This window comes from Saccostrea cucullata, unplaced genomic scaffold, assembly GCF_032062105.1.
Source record: "Saccostrea cucullata isolate Sc308-1 unplaced genomic scaffold, CSIRO_AGI_Scuc_v1 ctg9784, whole genome shotgun sequence".
Taxonomy (NCBI): Eukaryota; Metazoa; Mollusca; class Bivalvia; order Ostreida; family Ostreidae; genus Saccostrea; species Saccostrea cuccullata.
Window position 1 is genome coordinate 993 of NW_026924934.1, and position 23,370 is coordinate 24,362.

General features: G+C 37.6%; 2 protein-coding genes across 2 annotated transcripts; one reads left to right on the forward strand and one right to left on the reverse strand.

The window, feature by feature from the left end:
- Positions 1–1,920: 1,920 nt before the first annotated feature.
- On the forward strand, positions 1,921–3,128 carry LOC134267652 (uncharacterized; the record flags this gene model as incomplete). The annotated part of the gene is made up of 1 exon (XM_062749860.1): positions 1,921–3,128. A coding segment is annotated over one exon (967 nt), but the record flags the coding sequence as incomplete, so codon positions are not given.
- A 260-nt stretch (positions 3,129–3,388) lies between these two features.
- LOC134267653 (protein mono-ADP-ribosyltransferase PARP12-like) lies at positions 3,389–7,923 on the reverse strand. The gene is made up of 4 exons (XM_062749861.1): positions 7,888–7,923; positions 5,826–5,965; positions 4,379–4,530; positions 3,389–4,199 (listed from the first exon to the last, which is right to left on the reverse strand). The coding sequence occupies exons 1-4, from the start codon at positions 7,921–7,923 to the stop codon at positions 3,556–3,558; spliced, it is 972 nt and encodes a 323-aa protein (XP_062605845.1). The 3' UTR covers positions 3,389–3,555.
- Positions 7,924–23,370: the final 15,447 nt, after the last annotated feature.

Sequence of the window (23,370 nt, forward strand, 5' to 3'; positions counted from 1 at the left end):
TTCTCTTTGTTGACCAATAATAAGATTTTATTTCAAACAAAATTAAAAAATACTCCTCTTGGATTACCCTAAAGTTCTGAAGAATCTGTCTATTAATCAAAAATAATATAAATTCTTCATTTGATCATTTAATTAGAGGTAAAACAGTGTCCAGTACTTAGAATTAGTTTGTATTGTTGAAAGGAAACATTTTTTATGTATATGTTTATGTATACATCATTTAAAATCATTATCATGAAATTAATTAGCTAAAAGTAATTGCTTTTAATGTTTCTCCATTAGATAATTGTTCTGTGTGGTATAAATCTGTAGGTTTATCAGTGTACACTTTGGTAAGATGATTAATTAATCTTGAACTTATTAAAAGAATCTTTTGAATTTTCAGGGAACATTTTTTATTACATTTTGGATATAGACTCTTCATATATTCTGTAAAATATTTTAAGAATATAATTAAAGTGCATTTGCAAAACTCTACATGACATTTTATTCTAAAATTATGACATAAAACGTATATTGCTTGACATAAGAGTGAAGATACATGTATATAGTTACATATTATAATGCAAGATGTATTTATTTTATCAAATATTCGAATATATTCTTATACTACTATCGAATATTCGAATATCAATTATTGACAATTTTGACATCCCTACTAAAAATCTTCTTCTCAAGAACCACTGGGCAAGAAAAGCTGAAACTTATGTGGAAGCATCCTGGGTTAGTGTAGATTCTAAATTGTACAAATCATGACCCCCGGGGGTTGGGCAGGGCCACAATGGGGAATCAAAGTTTTACAAAGAAATATAAAGGAAATATCTTTAAAAATCTTCTTCTCAAGAACCACTCTGCCAGAAAAGCTGAAACTTAATTGAAAGTATCCTCAGGTAGTGTAGATTCTAAATTACATGTAATCCAATCATGACCCCTGGGGGTAGGGTCGGGCCACAATTGGAAATCAAAGTATTACATAGAAATAAATAGGAAAAATCTTTGAAAATCTTCTCAAGAACCACTGGGCCAGAAAAACTGAAACTTATGTGGAAGCATCCTGGGGTAGTGTAAATTTCAAATTGTCTAAATTATGATCAGTGGGGTAGGGTGGGGTCACTTTATGTATTACAAGGGGGAAATCTAGTAAAGAATAGAATGGTCAAAGCTTCTCAGGTGAGCGATGTGGCCCATGGGCCTTAATCTTAACATTTGCAAACTGTATTAAATTTTTATTTGCGACTTCAGTATGCAGGATATATCATGGTTAGAATTGTGGCAAATGTTTATTACTCTTTGTTGTATACATACTCATGGATAGCAATTAATTAAAATACCAACAAGAGGCCCAGGGGCCACCTCGCTTACCTGAGCAAATCATCGGCTAGGAAAAAACACAAATCAGACCAGAACTGAAAAGTTTACTAAAAGGGGGGGGGGGGGGGGGCTTGAATTTAATACTACATGTACTTTAGAATGTCTTTATATTAATAACAGCATATGACTTTACTGTTCTTGATAAAAAGATCTTCCTATTCTATCACTAATCATTGCTTTGAAGTACTTGAGAAGACGATTTTCCTATAAATTCCTATGTAAAATTTTGATCATCTTTCTTGGCCCCGTGGTTCACGAGAAGAAGATTTTTTAAAAATTTAATTAATTTTTCACGAATTCATAATTATTTCCCCTCAGAAAAGGGTGTGGCACTTCATTTGAATAAACTTGAATCCCCTTTACCTAAGGATACTTTGTGGCAAGTTAGGTTGAAATTGGCCCAGTGGTTCTAGAGAAGATGAAAATGTGAAAAGTTTACAACGACAACGACAGACAAATTTTTGATCAGAAAAGCTCACTTGAGCCTTTCGGCTCAGGAGAACTAAAAAGTAAACTGACCATTAAATCTGACCATTATTTTTTTATCAGACAACTGCACAAAGAAGATGGAAATCCAGTGTGTTATCTTTCAAAAAAACTAGAAGAAGAAATAAACAAGAAGCTAAACTTCCACATCATTAAAGATGTCCAGGATCCTACATTAAGGAATCCCTCTTCCTGCCAATGTCAGACTCTAGACAACACGAGTGAGGATGAACAAAAAGAAAAATTATTCACATTGGGGGCACCACAACAGAATAATCATCAGAGTTTCCCCGAGGAATTACTACTGGATCACCCAACCTTATGTACACTTCAAAGACTTGTGGATGTTCCTGTTACATTGGAGTGTCTTCCAGTCATGCATCATATGATTGGGTGTATTCCCTCAACTAGCAATTCATTGCAGATAGAACAGCTCTTTGAAAAAGTAAATAAATTCATAAGTGATAGATCAAAAGGATCATGCAAACTTGAAGTAGCAGATACTCAAATTTATATAAAAACAGAGCGTGCAAATGAGAATATCTCTCAGGAAATAGGACATGTATTATCACATACCAAAGGTGACACAGTATATGACTCATTCTCTTTGAATCTGGATAAATTAGCTGTTCTGTTATTCCAACTGCCAAATATCCGATTACTATGGTCACTAGACAGTCGAGTTGTGGAGGTTTATCAGAGGATGCTGAATTCTGACCCCCCACTTCTCCTCCCAACCATAAGTCTCTACCCCCTCCTATTCTCCCATGATATCAGTTTCTGGGAGAACTCCCAGCTTCCATTCAATGAACCTGATTTTTTATCTGTGATACGAGAAGTTTGTGGAGATCTTGTTGTGTGTGTAGAACTCCTGGACAGATTCCACAGTGTAGAACTGAACAAAGTCAGCCGGTGCTATCGCCTGCAATTCCAGGCTTATGACAGAGCCCTAAGTTACGAAACTTCCTGGAAACTCCAAAGTCACCTTAGACTGTGTGTAGCAAGTGCAATGAAGGTGGAACTCAGGTGAACAAAGTCAGCAGGTGCTATCACCTGCAGTTCCAGGCTTATGACAGAGCTCTGTTACTTGGAGGATACTCCAGTCAACTTAGCCTGTGTGTAGCGAGTGTAATGAAAGTGGAGCTCTGGTTGTTACTACTTGAAAACGTATGCAAGTTACCATGAGTATTAAATCATGGAGGAAAAAATATCTAAATGAGACTTATTCCAAATGTGCTTTTTTAAAAAATATGTAGCAGAGCTTACAAGAAATAAAGAGGTAAACAATTTTTTCTTGATGTGATTTTCAAATCAAGTACTAGTAGGTATCTTACAATTAACTTTTTAAACCATTACTGTAGTAGGCTTAAACTAAGCCTTCTCTGATACCATAAGATAATCAAACCTACAGATTATCAATACTTCTATTGAGCAAGTTTAGAATGACAGAATAAATTTTTGCTGTTTTGAGCAGTTTTCTCTTGCCATGTATAACTGTACTCTTCCCTTGTTTTTCATAAAATAAGTAAGGTTGTTTAAGAAAGTATTTCTTTATTGGTTAAATAACATCAGTAACTAAATAACAAGAACATTGTAATTTCATTCATTGCAATTTGAACGTAAAAGCATAATGATAAAACAATCAGCTTCTAACGAACAGTTTTTGAATCCATTTTCACAAACCGGATATTACCTATTTTAAGTGAGATGCATATATTCGATGATATATTCAGGATAACACTGAGTACTGTCGAAGATCACAAATATACTGGGTTTATGTGGAGTATTAACACAGGAATTGAACGGCCTCCCTTTGGGATCGTCGGGATCCTCCGGGGGTTTTCTCATTCCCGGTCGTCCCTGACCCGGTCGTCCAACCAAGACACGAGCCACAAACATGTACTTGTGTTTCTCTCTCAGTAACTGTTTGATATCTGAGATCACCTTAGGCTTGTCTTGAGCTGTAGAGGATTTGGGATCGCTGGAAGTTTGTGCAGGCTGGTCTGTTCCGAAGGGAGTTCCGAAAGTGATCGTGCCGAATCCTGTTTGACTTCCTATTCCACTGAGTGCATTTTGGTTTTGTGAGGCTCCACTGCTGCCAGAAGAGGATTGTTGTTGTCCTCCAGTTCCTTGTACTGTGACGAAACATGTACTGTTTCCTACTCGCTTAGGAACGATTTGAATAGAAGGAGGAGGAGCGACTGCATAACTAAAGTGAGCTGGAGGAGCGGCACCGAAACTGAATCCCAAGGGTTGATAGGGGTTACTTGGGTTAACAAGCCGACCGGTGAAGTGCTGGCAGTATCTATCTGAGTAATGTGCATGTTTAGCAAAATATGTTCCTGAAAATATATGGAAGACTAGGTTTAAGAAAAGAAAAAGATGATGCAATTTGTTTTTGTCTTAATGACCTAAAAGTTGGGAGTGGGAAATTTATTCATTCTGAAAAAGCAGTCTTATCTTTTGTAATGGGTACATGTTTAAAACGACTGGAGTGCACCTTTAGAAATCCACATCTTACCCTGTCCAAAGGCCACTCCATTTTCACCACACATCCTCCAGTCCAGACCAGATCTACATATGGCCTCTATAGCCTCACATTTGGTGCCATGAAATAACTGCTGCTCATTTACCATATTTGGACCAAACTCCTCCGAAATATGCTTTCTAGCCCTACAAGCATAGATATGTTTTTGCAACAAGACTTTTTTCAACCAATTTCTTTTACTGAGATGAATCACTTGGGTGACACACTAATTAAACTAGTGCTAATTGTAACGGGGACCGTTACAGATGTTCCCCAAACGCTCCCCAACTCCCAAATAGGACAAAATCTATGCATAAATTTGAGACTTTAACAACGCCAAGTTCATTCAAATTTTAGCATTGCACGCGTGCACATGTGAATGCATGTGCGTAATGACCATATCATCTTGTCTACATAATCTATACATTTTAATATACTAAATATTAAAGTATTTAATCCAAAAGTATTTAAAAATACGCTCATTCAAGTGCATTTTTGATTTATCTCATTTCACATGCACGCACGTGCATACATGAACATGATGTCCATATCTTCTTGTGGACGTCCATTACATCTCTCTATGTTCTAAATCCCACTCCGTTTGGTTGAAAACCAAAGTAGTTATAGCTGTTTGAAGTTTCAGTCAATCAGATTACAGCGCAAGTACACGCACGTGTTTGCATGTGCATGGCGACCATATCATGTTGTAGAAGTTCACTATATCTATCTATGTTCCAAATCCCATCCTGTTTGGTTGAAAACCAAGGGAGTTATAGCTATTTAAAGTTTAAGCCAATCAGATTGCAGCGCACGTGCATGCACGTGATTTTATGATATATGCTATATATCATGCTGTAGGATATATTAATGCATGGCTATGTTCAAAATTTCATAGGATTTCGTCGAAAAACAAGAAAGATATAGAGACTTTAGTTTCAGCCAATCAGAGCAAAGCGCACGTGCATGCGCGTGAGATCTTGCTATTTTGACCATGTCATCATGTCTATACTACTAATAAACAATCAGATTATGAGTTTCAAAGCATTTCATCAAAAAATAAAAAAGTTACGGTTATATCTATTATATTGGTTAATTCACGTGTTGCACGCACACGCTCTTACAAGCACGTGCGCGCAAAATGACCTTGATTCCACAAATCTACATAACATGTCTACTGACCCTAAAAAGGTTTTACCTACATCGGATGAACAGTTTACAAGATCACTCCCGGACAAAAAAGTACCCAGGAAGAAGAAGAAGAATAATAATAATAAGAAACAGAGTAAAAACAATATGTTCCCCAACTTCGTTTGGGGAACATAATTACAATTGTAAAGAAGCAATTTGGCTGTCCCTGGCACATAGTTATAAGTGTTTTTCTGTACCGGGTATTTATCATTTAGTTCTTCCTTGTAAGAAATAAAACTTGTCCTATACTTACAGACTAAATTTTTGCCACAGCCTTGGATTCTGAACTCTGTGTATGGATGTAGGATGATAGTAAAGCATGGATGAACAAAATAACTCTTTAATCAGAGTAAACTCCCTTCCTTGTCTATCCAACTCAACCAAGATAAAATCCTAAAATTTAAAAATGATTTCTTGCTAAACCATACATCATAGATTTTTAGAATCTTTTTGGCTAGTTTTTAAATGGAAGTAAAACATAATTAAGAGCGTGTCTCAGAGAAAAACATGCAAAATCTGAAAAATCGTCCAGGAGGGTCTACAAAATTTTTCATTTTATCATATATTTTTAAGGTCTAGGTTGTCTGAGGATCTAAAATTTAAATTTGGAAAGTGTGCCACGTGTTTCTATTTTTAGTAACAGCCCTGTTTCTATATTTAGCAAAAATTGGCATAAAATAGTAGGTGCAAATATGAAAGTTTGAGACCTTGCAAAATCAATTGAAAAATTTTTGCAATGCCAGAAATCAAAATTAAAACCTTCGTGAAAGTTTAAAATATTCACCAAAAGATAATAAAATGAGTGTTAATTGTGTGTTGAAGAGTTATCTCCCGTAGTAGAACTCTCCATACAAAAAAGGGGGAAAATGATACCGTATAAGTAGAATTTTTAGCGAGGATTTAATTTTGGCATTATTAGCGAGGGTCCTGGGATCGCTAAAATTGAATATCGCTAAAAATTAACTGCATTTTATTTGTAATAGCTTCTTCAGTTGGCATTTAAGAATCGCTAAAATTACCTCTCGCTAAAAATAAATTACCAATTTTTAAGGAGAAATTGCTAAATTTGTGTCTCGCTAAAATTTCCACTTATACGGTATTGCAACATTGCAGGGGGCAGAAGGATAAAACGTACACTGAACTAGGACCTTAGGTCCCCCGCACAGTTCACGTCTATCGGGTCTGTTTACTCCGCTACAAAATGTAGTGCGTTGCATACGTAAAGTGAAAATAGAATAAATCGTAATACTGTGAAGCCTTTTCAGTGTAAAAAAACCCAGAAATTTTTTTTTTGTCTAGGGAAGAACCATCTGTGATGGGTATTAGAAAACAAAGAGGGGGAGGGGGGTTGCTGAGCAACATTAACTGCAATATTATAAGATATTTGGTATATTAGAGTTTAACATTTATGGATTATGCTGGGTGACCTGTGGTCTCCCCTATGATTTTATTATTCCATTTAAGGTTATAGTATCTATATAACACAGTGCCCAACCGCTGATCTCCTTACTAACAGTAAGCGACTCAGAGTAAACGACGTACGTCCAGTCTCTGTATTCGCAGATCTAAAACAAGCAGGGGGGGGGGGGGTGAAGATTTTGCCCCCCTACAGCCCCTTTTTCATTTCGCTCGGACTTTTCACCAATCCTTTAACATAATGGAATAATTATTTGTTAATAAATTATTTATTGTCTCTTTTGTCTTCCTTATGAGGTCATGCTTAAATAGGCAACCTCATCACTTTAACACTCTTTGCCGGAAATCCCTGATTTTTATTTATCTTACAAAGAAAATGTACACCCTGTATCGCAAAGTTTAGGGCTGCATGTAGTTCACCTCCGCTATCCCTGGAATTAACACATCAAATTCATAAACCCATCAAAACTACATTAAACAAAGGAAATAAAATTTTAAAAATGCACCAATTGTTATTAACTTTGGGATACATGTACTGTATTTGAAGACAAGCAAGTTGACTAATCCTCCAAAGTCTAATTACATACATGTACATTTAGAGAATTCGGAGAAATTGTGCACTTTTGCCCCGGTAAAAAAATTAGGGTCGCAATTCTTTTTTTGAGAGGATTTGAAAAATAATTCTACACATACAGTGGATTCCATTTAATCAGATAGTGGTTAAACGAATATTTCGGCCAATCTGATACAATATTAGAGCACAAAACCATTTTTTATTTATTTATTAATAATTTCATCTGATATTCTGATAGGAAAATATGGGATTTTCGTTTTATCTGATACAAAAATTTCGCCTATCATAGTGATTTTCATTATAATTCTCTCATTCACACCTCTACCTTCTGAATGTACCGGTAAATCCTTTGTTTACACATGTTTGACACTTCCAGACACGATAATGAGGGGATTAGTCACGGCTGAACAATCGCCAGCACCTTACCTGTGTTAACAGTGGGCACACTAGATCGATATGTTTTGATTACAATAGTGATGACTGGCTTGGGTATTAATTTAGATAAATGATAATTGTCTTTTGTGCAATTTTGTTTGGTGTGAAGTTTTAATTATTGAACTGTTCAGTTTGAGTATGACACTTTGCTTGGACATTAAATTAAAATTATCAGAATTTGACTCTATTAAATGGTAGCGCTTGGTCATTTAGTTGAATATGTGTTCACTTTTAAGTGCAATTTTAAGAATTAAAACACATGCACTCCGTATAAATACACGTCTGAAAATTAAATCCATCAATTGAATTGACATAACATACAAGTAAAGATGAAACAATAAACTTTTTTTAATTTATTAATCAGCAATCCGGAAAAAAACGGTTTACGTAATAAAGTCATGTATTCAATCAACTTCCGTTTTTCCAAAATGGACGCCATCAACGAATGGGATGAATGAAAACAGGTGCCTGGTGCTAACAAGATTTATAGAGATGGAAATAAGTTTTATACTTCAATTAAAAACAAATTATTCATACAAAATCACATTGAAATTGTTATTATCAATTAAGTGAAATAATTCATTTCCTGACTTATTGGTACATTCATCGAACGAAAACGAAAGTACAGGTACGTAATACAACCTTCTTGAAATTGCTACTTGTGTACTGTAGATCTGCTGTTTGTACGGAAATATTGCAATCGGCTATTCCAATATTCGGCTATACGGATAAAATTATTCTGACAACCTGACTATCCGTTTAAACGGAACCCACTGTACCATGATTTTAAATTATTGCCTACTTACAACTTTCAATAGCATGGTAATAATGTACAACATAAGATTACCTTTGTCTCATTCATATACTACAATTTGTGAAGTAAGAAATCCTTATTGATGGCCAATATACCGTATAGCGGGTTTTTTTGGCGGGTGTAAAATTTGGCGTTTTGCCCCCTCAAAGGTATGCCAATAATTTTGGCGTAATTTATTTTAGCGGACGCAGGGTTTTTATAGCTCTTTGGAGATGAACACTAAGAAGAGTACTGACTATTTTAACGGTTAAAATTTTAGCGGACTATCATCAAAACGCCAAAATAAGCCAAAATTAGCACCCCGCTAAAATTACCCGCTATACGGTAAGACTTACGCTTGTTTCCATAATCTTTATGCGAATACCAGAAGTAATAAAAAGTTAATAGGACCAGAGGTAACTTTATATCGTACATCTTTAGGGCGACCATAGGTCACCTTATATTGTACATCAAAAGAGAAGACCAGATGTCATCTTCTGTTCTACATCATATGGTGGACCAGAGGCCACCATATTTTGTACATCACTGGGGGGACCAGAGGTTACCTTATATTGTATATCAGTAGGGGACCTTAGGATACCTTATATTGTACATCAGAAGGGGGAACGGGGATCACCTTATATTGTACATAAGTAGGGGGACCAGAGGTCACCTTAAATTGAATAACAGTAGGACCAGAGGAAACCTTATAATGCACTTTACATAAGAAGGGGAAACAAAAGTTATTTTATACTCTAAATCAGTAGGGAGACCAGTAATCATCTTATTTGTACATCAGTAGGGGGCCCAGAGGACACCTTATATTGTACATCAGTAGGGGACATCAGTAGGGGGACCAGAGGTCACCTTATATAGAGCATCAGTAGGGGGACCTGTGGTCACCTTATATTGAACATCAGCAGGGGACCAGAGGACACCTAATATTACACTTTAGATCAATAGCGGGACCAGAGGGCACCTTATATTGTACATCAGTAGGGGACATCAGTAGGGGGACTAGAGGTCACCTTATATTGTATATCAATAGGGGGACCAGAGGACACCATATATCGTACATTGGTAGGGGGACTAGGGGTCACCTTATATTGTACATCAGTAGGGGGGACCAGAGGTCACCCTATATGGTACATCAGTAGGGGGACCAGAGGTCACCTTATATTGTACATCAGTAGGGGGACTAGAAGACACCTTACATTGTACATCAGTAGGGGGACATCAGTGGGGGACCCAGAGGACACATTATAATTACAGTAACATCAGTAGGGGGACCAGAGGTCACCTTATATTGTACATCAGTAGGGGACCTGTGGTCACGTTATATTGAACATCAGTAGGGGACCAGAGGACACTTAATATTACACTTTGCATCAATAGGGGGACCAGAGGTTACCCTGTATTGTACATAAGTAGGGGGACCAGAAGTCACCTTATATTGTACATCAGTAGTGGGACTAGAGGACACCTTATATTGTTCATCAGTAGGGGGACCAGAGATCACTTAATATATAGTGCATCAGTAGGGGGACCTGTGGTCACCTTATATTGAACATCAGTTGGGGACCAGAGGACACCTAATATTACACTTTTGATCAATAGTGGGACCAGACGGCACCTTATATTGTTAATCAGTAGGGGACATCAGTAAGGGGACTATAGGTCACCTTATAAAGTATATCAAAAGGGGGTATATTGTACATCAGTAGGGGGACCAGAGGACACCTTATATTGTACATCAGAAAGGGGACTAGAGGATACCTTATATTGTACATCAGTAGGGGGGACCAGAGGTCACCTTATATGGTACATCAGTAGGGGGACCAGAGGTCACCTTATATTGTACATCAGAAGGGGGACTAGAGGACACCTTATATTGTACATCAGTAGGGGACCCAGAGGACACATTACATTTAACATCAGTAGGGGACATCAGTAGGGGGATCAGAGGTCACCTTATATTGTATATCAGTAGGGGACCTGTGGTCACCTAATATTGAACACCAGTAGGGGACCAGAGAACACTTAATATTACACTTTAAATCATTAGGGGGGACCAGAGGTAATCCTGTGTTGTACATAAGTAGGGGGACTAGAGGACACCTTATATTGTACAACAATAGTAGGGGCAATAGAGGACACCTTATATTGTACATCAGTAGGGGGACCAGGGGTCACCTTATATTGTACATCAGTAGGGGGACCAAAGGACACATTATATTGAACATAAGTTGTGGAACCAGGGGACTTTTTATATTGTACACCAGTAGGGAGACCAGGGGTCATCTTTTATTGTACATCAGTAGGGGGACCAGAGGTCACCTTATATAGTGCATCAGTAGGGGGACCAGTGGTCACCTTATATTGAACATCAGTAGGGGACCAGAGGACACCTAATATTACACTTTAGATCAATAGGGGAGCCAGAGGGCACCTTATATTGAACATCAGTTGGGGACCAGAGGACACCTAATATTACACTTTTGATCAATAGTGGGACCAGACGGCACCTTATATTGTTAATCAGTAGGGGACATCAGTAAGGGGACTATAGGTCACCTTATAAAGTATATCAAAAGGGGGTATATTGTACATCAGTAGGGGGACCAGAGGACACCTTATATTGTACATCAGAAAGGGGACTAGAGGATACCTTATATTGTACATCAGTAGGGGGGACCAGAGGTCACCTTATATGGTACATCAGTAGGGGGACCAGAGGTCACCTTATATTGTACATCAGAAGGGGGACTAGAGGACACCTTATATTGTACATCAGTAGGGGACCCAGAGGACACATTACATTTAACATCAGTAGGGGACATCAGTAGGGGGATCAGAGGTCACCTTATATTGTATATCAGTAGGGGACCTGTGGTCACCTAATATTGAACACCAGTAGGGGACCAGAGAACACTTAATATTACACTTTAAATCATTAGGGGGGACCAGAGGTAATCCTGTGTTGTACATAAGTAGGGGGACTAGAGGACACCTTATATTGTACAACAATAGTAGGGGCAATAGAGGACACCTTATATTGTACATCAGTAGGGGGACCAGGGGTCACCTTATATTGTACATCAGTAGGGGGACCAAAGGACACATTATATTGAACATAAGTTGTGGAACCAGGGGACTTTTTATATTGTACACCAGTAGGGAGACCAGGGGTCATCTTTTATTGTACATCAGTAGGGGGACCAGAGGTCACCTTATATAGTGCATCAGTAGGGGGACCTGTGGTCACCTTATATTGAACATCAGTAGGGGACCAGAGGACACCTAATATTACACTTTAGATCAATAGGGGAGCCAGAGGGCACCTTATATTGAACATCAGTTGGGGACCAGAGGACACCTAATATTACACTTTTGATCAATAGTGGGACCAGACGGCACCTTATATTGTTAATCAGTAGGGGACATCAGTAAGGGGACTATAGGTCACCTTATAAAGTATATCAAAAGGGGGTATATTGTACATCAGTAGGGGGACCAGAGGACACCTTATATTGTACATCAGAAAGGGGACTAGAGGATACCTTATATTGTACATCAGTAGGGGGGACCAGAGGTCACCTTATATGGTACATCAGTAGGGGGACCAGAGGTCACCTTATATTGTACATCAGAAGGGGGACTAGAGGACACCTTATATTGTACATCAGTAGGGGACCCAGAGGACACATTACATTTAACATCAGTAGGGGACATCAGTAGGGGGATCAGAGGTCACCTTATATTGTATATCAGTAGGGGACCTGTGGTCACCTAATATTGAACACCAGTAGGGGACCAGAGAACACTTAATATTACACTTTAAATCATTAGGGGGGACCAGAGGTAATCCTGTGTTGTACATAAGTAGGGGGACTAGAGGACACCTTATATTGTACATTAGTAGGGGGACCAGAGGACACCTTATATTGTACATCAGTAGGGGGACCAGGGGTCACCTTATATTGTACATCAGTAGGGGGACCAAAGGACACATTATATTGAACATAAGTTGTGGAACCAGGGGACTTTTTATATTGTACACCAGTAGGGAGACCAGGGGTCATCTTTTATTGTACATCAGTAGGGGGACCAGAGGTCACCTTATATAGTGCATCAGTAGGGGGACCTGTGGTCACCTTATATTGAACATCAGTAGGGGACCAGAGGACACCTAATATTACACTTTAGATCAATAGGGGAGCCAGAGGGCACCTTATATTGTACATTAGTAGGGGACATCAGTAGGGGGACTAAAGGTCACCTTATATTGTATATCAATAGGGAGACCAGAGGTAACCTTATATTGTACATCAGTAAGGGGACCAGAGGACACCATATATCGTACATTGGTTGGGGGAACTAGGGTTCACCTTATATTGTACATCAGTAGGGGGAGTCCAGAGGTCACCTTATATGGTACATCAGTAGGGGGACGAAAGGACACCTTATATTGTACATCAGTAGGAGATAACAGTAGGTGGACCAGAGGTCACCTTATATTGTTCATCAGTCGGGGGACAGAGCCTTCAGTTCAGTTTTAACGTTCGTTACTAGGTGGACCAGAGGTAAACTAATATTGTACATCAATAAGTTGACCAAAGGTCACCTTTTATGTTATTTCATTATGGAGACTAATGGACACCTTTATATTGTACAACGGAAAGGGGACCATAGGTCACTTTATACTGTACAAGAGCAGACGTCAGATTATATTGTACATCATAAGGGGAAACGGAGGTCACCTTATACATCAAGAGGGGGTCAGAGGTAACTCTATGTTGTAGATAATTATGAAGACCTTAGGTAACTCTATATTTTACATCAAAAGGGGGACCAGAGGTCACCTTGTATTGTACATAAATAGGGAGACCAGTGGTCCCCTTTGTTGTAATTTTTTAAAGAAATCAGACATAAAAAAATTATATGAATGCAGAGAGATAAAGCATCAACGATTCTAGACCCGTCTTAACCAACAGACACCTATTAAAAAGAAAACAAGGGCAGACCAGAGGTTACAAATAAAATGCATATTAACGAGATGCTAGAGGTTCACTTAAGAACACGACAAGAGGCCTATGGATCTTATAGGTCATCTGAACATCTTGTAAAACTTTAAAACTTTCAAATAATCGGTAATAATTAGCAATAATTAGTAGTGCTTATTGACCACAAAAACCCTCATCCTGAGGTCATATATTTTACAATTTTGAAAAAAAAGGACCATTGTTCATAAAAAAAAAAAATGGTTTATTCCAAAGAACAAATTTCAAAGAATTAATTCAATTACAGTATTGTCAACAAATTACATGGTACCCATGAGCCAGGGGCCTTGAAATTTATAATTCTGGAAAACGCTCCCTTGCTTATCATAATTATATGTAGTTAGTTTAATTAATATCGAGGACCAGAGAGGAAGATTTTTTAAAGAATTAAGGAGGCGGGGGGGGGGGGGGGGGGGGTCAACAAATTAACCACAAATTAACCCTCTCAACTATCATTTGGCAAAGAAAAAATTCATACATTTTATTTTTAAAATTTGATCATTTTTATATATCTTTATATGGAGCTCTTCTTTTAAAGGAGATCAAAATAGTCTGAAAATGGCTGCCACTCCCAGCCTCTTTAATGAATTTAAACTTTACAGTTTATATAACCCCACCGTAGCACCGGAACCCCTGACCTTTGGGTCACGAATTTCAAAACTTTGGAGAGAATTCCTTATCACAACTTTGGATGTAGTTAGTTTGTTTAATATCCAGGGGCAGAGGGAAATATTTTCAAATAATAAATGCATTTCATAAATTACTATTAATTTTTATAGCCCTGTCCTAACCCCAGGGCCCCTGACCCTGGGACAATGAATTTCACAATTTTGGTATGGAGTCAATGCTTATGATAATTATGCCAACAGTTCGACGGCTTGATGTTAATGAGTAAAGAAGAGTTTTAAAGATTTCATTAATTGTAGTAATTTCGCCCAAACATTCTTGCCTTAGGGGGTGGAATAAATTAAAAAATCTCCACTTTACCCATAGATGCTTTATGCCAAAATTGGTTGTAAATGGTTGAAGGATTACAGAGAAAAGCTGAAAATGTTTGAATGTTAACGCACAATGCACAGCGCACGACGCCAGAAAAAAAAAAAAACGATAGCAATAAGTCACATGCGTTGATTCAGGTGACCAAATAAGGAGTCCTTTGGTCTCAATATTTATGTAAAATATTAGGTGTCTTCTGATCTCCCTGTTGACTTACAATATAAGATGACCTCTGGTCTTCTTATTGATGTAAAATATAAAGTGTCTTCTGGTTTCTTCATTGTCGTTCAAAATAGTGTTATCATTAGTTAATGATGTACAATATAATGTGACCTCTTGTCCCCCTACTGATGTACAAATTACGAGGGCTGTTCAATTAATAATGTCCTGAACTTTTCATCACATAGTTTAATTGTGAGAAGCTGGAAAACAAGGGTATTCGAGACACTGCATTAAAAATGAATTGTAAAGAATCAGTAAACTAGTTGAAATTAAACCGTCCATTCAAGCTGCTGTAAAACTTGTTAATAATCCCAAAGAAATACTCACTGAAATATGTAAAAACAAGATGTGTTTGTGAAACACTATGTGCCCGGCGGCAACAAAGTTTAAAAAATCTATTTTTAGCATATTGGTCACAGTCAAGGTCACAAGGTCATTGACCATGGTGTCATTTGAAAGCACTTAATTGGTGGAGTATGCATCCCAAATATGAAGTCCCTGTCTCCTATGGTTCAAAAGTTATGGCAAAAAGTGTAAAAAGCTATTTTAAGCATATAGGTCACAGTCAAGGTCACAAGATCATTGACCTTGTCGTCGTTTGAAAAGACTTTATTAGTGGAGTATGCATATCAAATATGAAGTCCCTATCTCCTATGGTTAAAAAGTTATCACAAACAGTGGAAAAAGCTATTTTTAGCATATAGGTCACAGTCAAGGTCACAAGGTCATTGACCTTGATGTCATTTGAAAGGACTTTTATAGTGGAGTATGCATACCAAACATGAAGTCTCTATCTCTTATTGTTCAAAAGTTATGGTAAAAAGTGTAAAAAGCTATTTTTAACATATAGGTCACAGTCAAGGTCACAAGATCATTGACCTTGTCGTCATTTGAAAGGACTTTATTAGTGGAGTATGCATATCAAATATGAAGTCCCTATCTCCTATGGTTAAAAAGTTATGACAAACAGTGGAAAAAGCTATTTTTAGCATATAGGTCACAGACAAGGTCACAAGGTCATTGACCTTGGTGTCATTTGAAAGGACTTTATTAGTGGAGTATGCATACCAAATATGAAGTCTCTATCTCTTATTGTTCAAAAGTTATGGCAAAAAGTGTAAAAAGCTATTTTTAGCACATAGGTCACAGTCAAGGTCACAAGATCATTGACCTTGTCGTCCTTTGATAGGACTTTATTAGTGGAGTATGCATACCAAATATGAAGTCCCTATCTCCTATTGTTAAAAAGTTATGACAAACAGTGGAAAAAGCTATTTTTAGCATATAGGTCACAGTCAAGGTCACAAGATCATTGACCTTGTCGTCCTTTGAAAGGACTTTATTAGTGGAGTATGCATATCAAATATGAAGTCCCTATCTCCTATGGTTAAAAAGTTATGACAAACAGTGGAAAATGCTATTTTTAGCATATAGGTCACAGACAAGGTCACAAGGTCATTGACCTTGGTGTCATTTGAAAGGACTTTATTAGTGGAGTATGCATACCAAATATGAAGTCTCTATCTCTTATTGTTCAAAAGTTATGGCAAAAAGTGTAAAAAGCTATTTTTAGCATATAGGTCACAGTCAAGGTCACAAGATCATTGACCTTGTCGTCCTTTGATAGGACTTTATTAGTGGAGTATGCATACCAAATATGAAGTCCCTATCTCCTATGGTTAAAAAGTTATGACAAACAGTGGAAAATGCTATTTTTAGCATATAGGTCACAGACAAGGTCACAAGGTCATTGACCTTGGTGTCATTTGAAAGGACTTTATTAGTGGAGTATGCATACCAAATATGAATTCTCTATCTCTTATTGTTCAAAAGTGATGGCAAAAAGTGTAAAAAGCTATTTTTAGCATATAGGTCACAGTCAAGGTCACAAGATCATTGACCTTGTCGTCCTTTGAAAGGACTTTATTAGTGGAGTATGCATACCAAATATGAAGTCCCTATCTCCTATTGTTAAAAAGTTATGACAAACAGTGTAAAAAGCTATTTTTAGCATATAGGTCACGGTCAAGGTCACAAAGTCATTGACCTTGATGTCATTTGAAAGGACTTTATTAGAGGAGTACGCATACCAAATATGAAGTCTCTATCTCTTACGGTTTAAAAGTTTTGGCGAAGGTTAAAGTTGACAACAGACAAACAGACAAACAGACAAACAGATAAACAGACAAACAGACAGGACAAAAACAATATGCGCCCCGAAAAAATTCCGGCGCATAAAAATTACTGCAATCAATGTTTGTTTTATAGACCATTGAGCAGGTGGATTTCAATGATATAAAAAAAATATATAATGGGCATCAAAAATGGATACCGTACTTGCAAACAAAAATTTAACAAATAATGTACTGTTTGCCAAATTTCAACAAATAATCACTGATGGTGTATGATTGACTATACGACACATAGCAAAGAATGGAGGCGTACAAGGTGAGGACAATCCCCCGCTCTGGAAAAAGATATTTCTAGAAAAGTAGTATTTTTTCAAAATTTTATGGTTTATATCAATCTTTGACACATAAAATTCTGTATTTCATTGTTTTAATAATTTATGAATAATTAATTTTTTATTCATGGTTTAAAACATTTGAAAACAAAAAAAAAAAGAAAAGAAAAAGCTTCATGTATGATTCGAACTCTCTCCATAGCGCAGGTTTGGTCCAAGACCAAATTAACCGCTTTAACTACTACGCTACAAAGTATATGCACTATTGACGTCTTTCAATGTGATTTAATGGACGGGTTTGTTGAAGCGTAAATTTTATCAGAAAAGTTCAATTTTCACATAGAATGGGTTCAGATTCCATTTTTTGGATAAATGAAATAGATTTCACATTTACATTTCCATCATTTAAGCGTTCACAAAGAATGGAGACTTGACCCATTCATGTTCAAAATTCGTTTTTTATAGCTCTATTAAACCCATTCTCCACTTAATATGCTTAACTGTCAACTTTGAATTAAATATTTTTAAATGATAAGTTGTTCAGAAAAATAAAATAACTAGAGGTACTGTGAGCAATGAGCTCACTAAATGATACCCCCCGCCTCCCATATGAATATAATGGCAGTGTGCATGTTTTGCTCTGGAAAATCAAAAATATAAGTCAGATCAAAAAGTCAAATAGGAGGTGCACAATGGCAATATGTAATTAAGAATCTGTGAAAGTTTCATTAAATTTCCTTCAGCGGTATGAGAGGAGTGGCGGATAAGAGATAGGTACCCCAAAGCGTAACAGACGGACGGACGGACGGAAATACCGATTACTATATACCCTCCCACTTTTCAAGCGGGGGGTATAATAAAATATTTTGAATATGACATTACTGAGAACATGATTTTAGGAAAATATAGCTTTTTTGTGAATTTTGAAATTGAAAACATTTTGTCTCAGAACGGTGTATTGTACATGCCTTACACGCCCTCTTTCAAAATAGACATCTTTTCGGGAGTAGTTCACACTGTTTTAAAAACGTTTGACAGAAAAAAAAAGCTAAGTTCTCAAAAGTAACCCTTTAAAAAATGAGTGAAAACGACTGTGTATAAGAAAATATGAACAATTATTAAAAATATCAGTAATTGTAGTTATCCACGTTTATTTGAATTTCAAACAGATAATGAAACTTGAATCTATTGCTTAAAACCCTCAAAACCAAGTTTACAATAAGATGTACTTGACAAAAACAGCAAAGGTCTGAGAAGAGCAGAGAATTGCAAGAGCACAAAGATAGATTTATAGGCAATTTTCTTAAATATTAGTGGTCTTATTGTTCAAATTCGTATTCGGGGATGCAGTTTAATTTCTGGAGAAATCTAGAAAGCAATTTTTTTGCAAAGAAATCAAAAGGTTAATGAGAATCAGGAATCCACAACATTAGACTTTTTTCATGACAACGTCCAAACCCGAAAGCCCTGAAGAGTAAAAGAGTCTTGGGGATAAACAAAAGTTAATGTTGATTCACGTAAACAATATTCGCCAGATCTTTCGCCTTTTGACTTATTCCATTTGCCAAACTTGAGAAAACGCCTTTCAGAAGAAGGAAGGAAGAAGGAAGGAAGAAGGAAGGAAGAAACAAGTCCAGGAAATCATATTAGGATCTGCAGTAATCCAGTATACAAAGATTCATACACGAAAATGATTTCAAAAAACAATTGAAAATGAATCAGAAAATGGATAAAAAATGTTACTTACATGTGTTTTAATAAAAAGTTAATTTAAGGTTAAATCATTATAATTAAATTATTGAAAAGCAACGTTTGTTTCTTTCCGAGCACCGAAGACATTATTTATTAAACGACCCTTGTATAAGGTGACCTACCAATGCACAATATCAGGTGTCCTCTGGTCCCCCTGCCCCGTGGGGATCCGGGTTAGAATAGGTCCTCAGTACCCCCTTGCTTGTCGTAAAAGGCGACTAAATGGGGCGGTCTTTCGGATGAGACCGTGTAAACCGAGGCCCCGTGTCACAGCAGGTGTGGCACGATAAAGATCCCTCCCTGCTCAAAGGCCCTGAGTGCCGAGCATAGGCCTAAATTTGCAGCCCTTCACCGGCAATGGTGACGTCTCCATATCAGTGAAATATTCTGGAGAGGGACGTTAAACAGTATACAATCAATCAATCAATCTGGTCCCCCTACTGATGTACAATATACGGTGACCTCTGGTCCCCCTACTGACGTGCAATATAAAGTGGCCTCTAATCCCCTTAATGAGGTACAATATAACGTGACATCTGGTCCCCCTTCTGATATACAATATGAGGTGACCTCTAGCCCTCCTACTGATGTATAATAGAAGGTGACCTTTGGTCCCCCTACTGGTGTACAATATAAGGTGGCCTCTGGTCCTACTGATTCACAATATAAGGTGACCCCTGGTCCCCCTGCTGATGTAGAATATAAAGTGTCCTCTGATCCCCTTACTGATGCACAATATAACCTGACCTCTGGTCCCCCTACTGATATACAATTAAAAAAGGCCTCTGGTCCCCCTACTGATGTTCTATATAAGATGTCCTCTGGACCCCTTCTAATGTACTATGTAAGGTGACCTCTAGTCTCCCTACTGATTTACAATATAAGGTGACCCCTGGTACCCCTGCTGATGATCAATATAAAGTGACCTCTCATCCCCTTACTGATGTACAATATAAGGTGACCTCTAGTCCCTCTTCTTGTGTTAAATATAAGGTGACCTCTGGTCCCCCTTTTGATGGAAAATATAAAGGGCCTCTGGTTCCCCTACTGATGTACAATATAAGATGACCTTTGGTCCTCCTGATTTTAAATATGAAGTGACCCCTGGTCCCCCTGCTGATAAAAAATACAAAGTGGCCTCTGGTCCATCTACTGATGTACAATATAAGGTGACCTCTGGTCCCCCTTCTGATGTTTCAAATAAGCTGACCTCTGGTTCCCCTTACTGATGAACAATATAAGGTAGTCTCTGGTCCCCCTAATGATGCACAATGTAAGGTGTCCTCTGGTCCCCCTTCTGATGTACAATATAAGGTGACCCTTGGTCCCCCTGCTGATGTAAAATATAAGGGGACCTCTGGTCATCCTACTGATGTTAGATATAAGGTGACCTTCGTATGTACAATATAGGGTGACCTCTGGTCCTTCTGCTGATGTACAATATAAGATGACCTCTGGTCCTACTACTGATGTACAATATAAGGTGTCCCTTTAGTGATGATATAAGGTGATCTCTTGTCCCTCTACTGATGTACAGTATAATATAAGGAGACCACTAGTCTCCGTACTAATGTAAAATATTGGTTGACCTCTGGTCCCAGTATTGATGTACAATATAAGGTGTCCTCTGGTCACCCTACTGATGTACAATACATGTATAAGGTGACCCCTGGTACAACTGCTCATGATCAATATAAAGTGTCCTCTGATCCCCTTACTGATGTACAATATAAGGTGACCTCTAGTCCCCCTTCATGTGTTAAATATAAGGTGTCCTCTGATCCCGCTACAGATGTACAGTACAATTTTAGGTGACCACTAGTCCCCGTACAATTTAAGGTGACCTCTGGTCATCCTTCTGATGTTAAATATAAGGTGACCTCTGGTCCCTCTACAGATGTACAATATAAGGGAACCTTTGGTACTTCTGCTGATGTACAATATAAGGTGACCTCTGGTCATCCTTCTGATGTTAAATATAAGGTGATCTTTGGTCCCCCTACTTATGTACAATATAAAGTGACTTCTGGTCAGCCTACTGATGTTCAATATAAGGTGAACTCTGTTCCCCCTACTGATGTACAACATAAGGTGACCTCTGGTCCCCCTACTGATGTACAATATAAGGTGTCCTCTGGTTCCCTACAGATGTATAGTTTAAGGTGTCCTCTGGTCCCCTTATTGGTGTACAATATACGGTGACCTCTGGTCCTTCTACTGATGTACAGTACAATATTAGGTGACCTCTAGTTCCCGTATTAATGTAAAATTTCGGGTGATCTCCGGTCCCCGTACTGATGTACAATATAAGGTGTCCTATGGTCCCCCTACTGATGTACAATATATAAGGTGACCCCTGGTCCCCCTTCTGATGTACAATATAAGGTGTCCTCTGGTCCCCCTACAGATGTATAGTAAAAGGTGTCCTCTGGTCCCCCTATTTATATACAAGAGGTGACCTCAGGTCCTTCTGCTGATGTACAATATATGATGACCTCTGGTCCTACTACAAATGTAAAATATAACGTGTACTCTGGTCCCGCTACAGATGTACAGTACAATATTAGGTGATCACTAGTCCCCGTACAATATAAGGTGACCTCTAGTCCTTCTGCTGAGGTACAATATACGATGACCTCTGGTCCTACTACTCACGTACAATATAAGGTGACCTCTGGTCTCCCTACTGATGTAGAGTACAATATTAGATGACCACTAGTCCCCGTACTAATGTAAAATATCGGATGACCTCTGGTTCCCGTACTGATGCACAATATAAGGTGACCTCTAGTCCCCCTTCTGGTTTTAAATATAAGGTGACCTCTGGAAAATATAAAGTGGTCTCTGGTCCCCCTACTGATGTACAGTACAATATTAGGTTACCTGTAGTCCCCCTACTGATGTACGGTATAGGGTGACCTCTGGTCCCCCAAATGATGTACGATATAAGATATCCCAAGGTTCCCCCTATTATGTGCTATAAAAGATTACCTTTGGACCCCTTTTGATTTAAAATGTAAGTTGACCTATGATCACTCTGATGATGTACAATATAAGGTGACCACTGGTCTCCCTAATGATGTTAAATATAAGGTGGCGTCTGGTCCCCCTACTGATGTACAATGTTAGGTGATCTTTGGTCCCTCTATTGATGTACAATATGAGGTTACCTCTGGTCCCCCTTTATTACTTTCACGTTTCTGCTAATATATATTATTAGAATGTTGATATTTATAAAGTTATAAATATGATTATTTTGGAGTAAGACAACGAAAATTGTCTATCATATAAAATTTAATTAATATATAAGGTGACCTGAGGTCTTCGTATTGATATCGATAAATTTACTTTTGTGCCTTTAATCCCTGGAGAGTTCCTAGAATGTTTTATTACTACGCAAAATGACGAACTATTTGCGGGGGACCCCAGGTCCTAGTTGAGTGTACGTTTTATCCTTCTGCTTGCAGGGGCAGAAGAACAATGTGATTTCAGCAATTTTTCAAACATTTCAAGCAGTGATGGCCCAATAAATTCATTTAGAAGAATACACTAAGGATCTGTCAAACCATTTGCGTTTACTCAAATCTCTGAAAATACCCTAGCTGGGTTGTATGGAAAATTTATGATGTACCAGAGGCGATCGTTTTGCTGCATTCTGTAGGCCTATAGAAATGGTATTTTTTCCATTGACACTACTAGCACATTAAAATTATAAGTATGTCAAAGACAATTAAGGATGAAAATGGCAAAGAACTAAGTCAAAGTGCTGCTGTCCCGATCAAAAGGAAGAAAGCAAAAGCAGACAGATGGGCTACCCCTACCTTTTGTAAAGAATACTGGTTGAAAATGAGGGAGACAATATACCAGTTGGATCAGGTAGGACAAAGAATTTTCAGTTGGAAGTTAAAATAATGAATGTATGAGTTTGGACCAAGGAGTATGACAGTGGTTTTAGAAGAGGAAATAGGTATATTTTAATACATGCAAGGACAATTTTTAAAATTTAGCTGATCACACAAATATTTCATCACAATAATTACATAAAGATTTATACAAAATTAAATTGAAAGCCTATAAATTTTTCAA

Bases quoted from the DNA above. Each gene is read 5' to 3' on its own strand.
- LOC134267653 (XM_062749861.1), bottom strand. From the start codon at position 7,923: ATGTGTAAACAAAGGATTTACCGGTACATTCAGAAG. The intron at 4,531-5,825 runs GTAAGTATAGGA...CTATGCTTGTAG, and splicing joins CTGTGGCAAAAATTTAGTCT to GGCTAGAAAGCATATTTCGG. The intron at 4,200-4,378 runs GTAAGATGTGGA...ATATATTTTCAG, and splicing joins TGGAGTGGCCTTTGGACAGG to GAACATATTTTGCTAAACAT.